At 50.8% G+C, this 3479-nt stretch overlaps 1 protein-coding gene across 1 annotated transcript; it reads right to left on the bottom strand.

Annotated features, from left to right (window-relative positions):
* Nucleotides 1-2411: 2411 nt before the first annotated feature.
* LOC120846487 lies at nucleotides 2412-2825 on the bottom strand (the record flags this gene model as incomplete). Its single annotated transcript, XM_040218243.3, has 1 exon — nucleotides 2412-2825. A coding segment is annotated over one exon (414 nt), but the record flags the coding sequence as incomplete, so codon positions are not given.
* Between the last annotated feature and the right edge of the window lie 654 nt (nucleotides 2826-3479).

Raw genomic sequence — 3479 nt, 5'->3', positions numbered from 1 at the left:
TTACTCACAATTCATTTTAAACAAACGCCTTGAAATATTGCATTTTCGTCAGTATACTGGTTTTCGTCAATAAATCGAAAAGGACTTGAAGGGTTGTTCATCTGCCCTTCATATATTTACTTATATGTACATTCCATCTCGGTCGACAGTCCGCGATGGTGCCCTCGGTCTCGAGCTCTCTATCTCAAGCCCCTGGTTCTTCTTCTTCTCCTTCTTGCTGGCCCTACATTACTCCCCCCTCCGGGAAGGCCAAGGCACGGTTTGCCAATGCACATGTCGGCAAATTGATGACTTGGTCTGAAGTCGTGGAGGGTGTCGCAACGATGGTTTCAATGGTGTTTGGGGCGAAACTTGTACACTCTCAATGTACGCGGGTTTCAGTCGATCAACAGACACCATGTCGTGTCTGTTTCCTAGGTCTAAAAGGAAAGCCTTGGGGCCCCGTTGAATGACGGAAAACGGTCCGTCATAAGGGGCCTGCAGAGGTGTCCGCATTGCGTCTCTGCGAACGAAAACGTCTGTACACGTATCTAAGTCTTTGCTCATGAAAACTTTTCTGTTAAGCGGTTGTCGTGTAGGTGGTGGGCGCAAAGCTTTCATCGTCGTCCTGAGTCTTGATACGTAGTTCTGCATGTCTGGTACCGTCTCTTCTTCGAGAGTATGGAAAAACTCGCCTGGCAGCCTTAGGGTCGTACCATAAACGAGTTCAGCCGGTGTAGAGGAGAGGTCTGCTTTGTAGACCGTACGAAGACCCAGTAAAACGAGTGGGAGTGCTTCTGACCAGTTTGTTGGATTTTTGCAGGCCTTTAGCGATGTCTTCAGTTGCCGATGAAACCGTTCCACTAGACCGTTTGAGGTCGGGTGATAGGACGTGGTGCGGATTCGCGTTGCTCCTAAAATCCGTAGGAGTTGTGCAAAAAGGCGGGACTCAAACTGTCGGCCTCTGTCAGTTGTGATTTTGTCCGGTACGCCGAAGCGTGAGACCCATGTTGTCATAAAGGCTTGGGCGACCTCTTCAGCTGTGATATTGGTTAGTGGTGTTGCTTCTGGCCAGCGTGTGAATCGATCAACGCACGTGAGAATGTACGTAAATCCATTTGAAGGTGGTAATGGTCCAACAAGGTCGATATGAACTTCGGAAAATCTGGTATCTGGGAGCTTGAACCTGGCGACTGGCGCAACTGTATGGCGATTAATTTTTGCCTTTTGGCACTGCTGACAAGTACGTGTCCATGTGCGAACATCGACATTGATTTTGGGCCAGGCGAATCGTGATGTGACTAGGCGTTGTGTGGCCCGAATGCCAGGGTGTGCGAGTGAGTGCAGAGCCGTGAAGATTTGACGACGGAACTGCTGAGGAACAAACGGCCGTGGTGTGCCTGTAGAGATGTCGCACGTTAGAGTGGCACTGCACCATGGAAGATGAAGATCTTCGAACCTGAGCGCGGTGTGTCCAGAGCGTAGATTTTGAAGTTCTTGGTCTGACTGTTGGGAGCGCGCCATCTGATGAAAATCGACGGTACTCAAGAAGGTTCCTTCCAACGACTGTATATCTGCGCGGGAGAGAGCGTCGGCTGCGTTGTTGCGAGAACCTTTGACGTATCTGATATCGGTTGTGAATTCTATAATGAACGCCATTTGCCTGATTTCTCGAGGAGAGTATGTATGTCCACTGGATGTTAAGGCATAAGTCAAGGGCTTGTGATCGGTGACTATGTGAAAGGAGCGTCCTTCGAGGAAGTATCGAAAATGTTTCAATGCGAGATGTATTGCCAAGAGTTCTCTTCCAAAAGTACTATACTTCTTTTCTGATGGGCGTAGTTTCTGAGAAAAGAAGGAGAGAGGTTGCCATTGCTGCTCAATGTTCTGTTGTAAAACAGCCCCGACGCCTTCTTCGGACGCATCGGTCATGACACGCGTTGGAGCGTTAGGCACCGGGTGAACCAACATCGTGGCACTCGCGAGGTCGTCCTTAATCCTCTCAAATGCGAGGACTCTGCGATCCGTCCAGATGATGTCTTGGTCTTTGCTGTTCTTAGGAGAGAGGGCCTCTGTAAGAGGCTGGATGGTAGTAGCACAGTTAGGAAGAAAACGCCGGAAAAAATTTATGAATCCCAGGAATTCTCTCAATTTCTTGAGGTTCTGGGGCTTCGGAAAACGAATAATTGCGTCTACTTTATCCGGTAGTGGTCTAATGCCGTTGGTGTCAAGGCGATGCCCAAGGAAAATCAATTCCTGAACGCCGAACTGGCATTTGTTTAGGTTGATGATGACGCCGTTCTCCTCCAGACGTGTCATGAGAAGGCGGAGGTGCTCCAGGTGTTCTTCTTGATTTCTGCTTGCAACGAGGAGATCGTCAAGGTAGGCAAAACAGTGACCTGGAGAGGGAGGAAGCACTTGACTTGTCACCTTCAGTAAGTGCTTCTGGGGTTTTCCTTCGGCCAGCTGCAAGGTGGAGAGCAGTTGTGCGCACGGGGTCCGTAGGTACGGTGGTACCAGCAAACTGGTGGTGTGTCTGCTCGGCCTTTTGAGAAAGAGCGTCTCATGTGATTCGGTTGAGGCAGGTTAGGACGATGTTGTCGAAGAGCAGCCACCTCAGTTATCAAATGGGCTACGTCATCGCGCAGCCTTTGAAAATCAAAGGAAGACGCCTCTGTCGCAGGCAGCGGGTGGCCACTTGTGGGGTAAGTGGTCGCCTGAATCATTGGTGGGGCCGTATCTAGAATCTTGTCGGCGAGTTCGGCGAGGTCGTCGAGAGGAATATTGCTGGATGTTGCCAGGATCCTGCGGACATCCGAAGGCAGACGCTGCAAAAAGAGTTCTCGTAGAAGGGAAGAATCCCGCAAGGAGGCTCGACTGCCCAAAAGTTGTGTCATGCGTCGTAGGAGCTGCGACGGCTTGCGGTCTCCAAGTTCCTCAGCCGTGATCAATTGTTGCAGGCGTCGCTGTTCTGACGCGGTGGTTCTCCGGATCAATTCTCGCTTGAGGTGTTCATAGGGCTCTTGGTCTGGTGGAGAAATGACAATGTCTCTCACTTCCATTGCCTCTGCAGACGACAAGGACGTGACGACCTCACGAAATTTTGTCATTTGTGCGGTGATGTTTCTACGGGCAAACTCCTGCTCTACTTGCGCGAACCACAATTCCGGGTCCGCAGGCCAGAATGTGGGTAGTCGGCGGCTGATAGTGCCGAGTTGTTGGACCAATTGTTCGGTGGTCGGCTGTTCACCTCCGGCGTTAGCGTCAGCCATGTCGGGCTACTGTGGGAAGAACTGTGAAGGGAAAAACGACGGTGACTTGCCGTTGCGTTGTCCTGTCAGGTGTGGATTTCAGTTTGCTGAGGTCGGGATCACGTCCGGGTCACCATATGAAGGGTTGTTCATCTGCCCTTCATATATTTACTTATATGTACATTCCATCTCGGTCGACAGTCCGCGATGGTGCCCTCGGTCTCGAGCTCTCTATCTCAAGCCCCTGGT

This window comes from Ixodes scapularis, unplaced genomic scaffold (assembly GCF_016920785.2).
Source record: "Ixodes scapularis isolate PalLabHiFi unplaced genomic scaffold, ASM1692078v2 PGA_scaffold9__187_contigs__length_104089568, whole genome shotgun sequence".
Taxonomy (NCBI): Eukaryota; Metazoa; Arthropoda; class Arachnida; order Ixodida; family Ixodidae; genus Ixodes; species Ixodes scapularis.
This window is presented reverse-complemented; position numbering and strand designations above follow the sequence as displayed.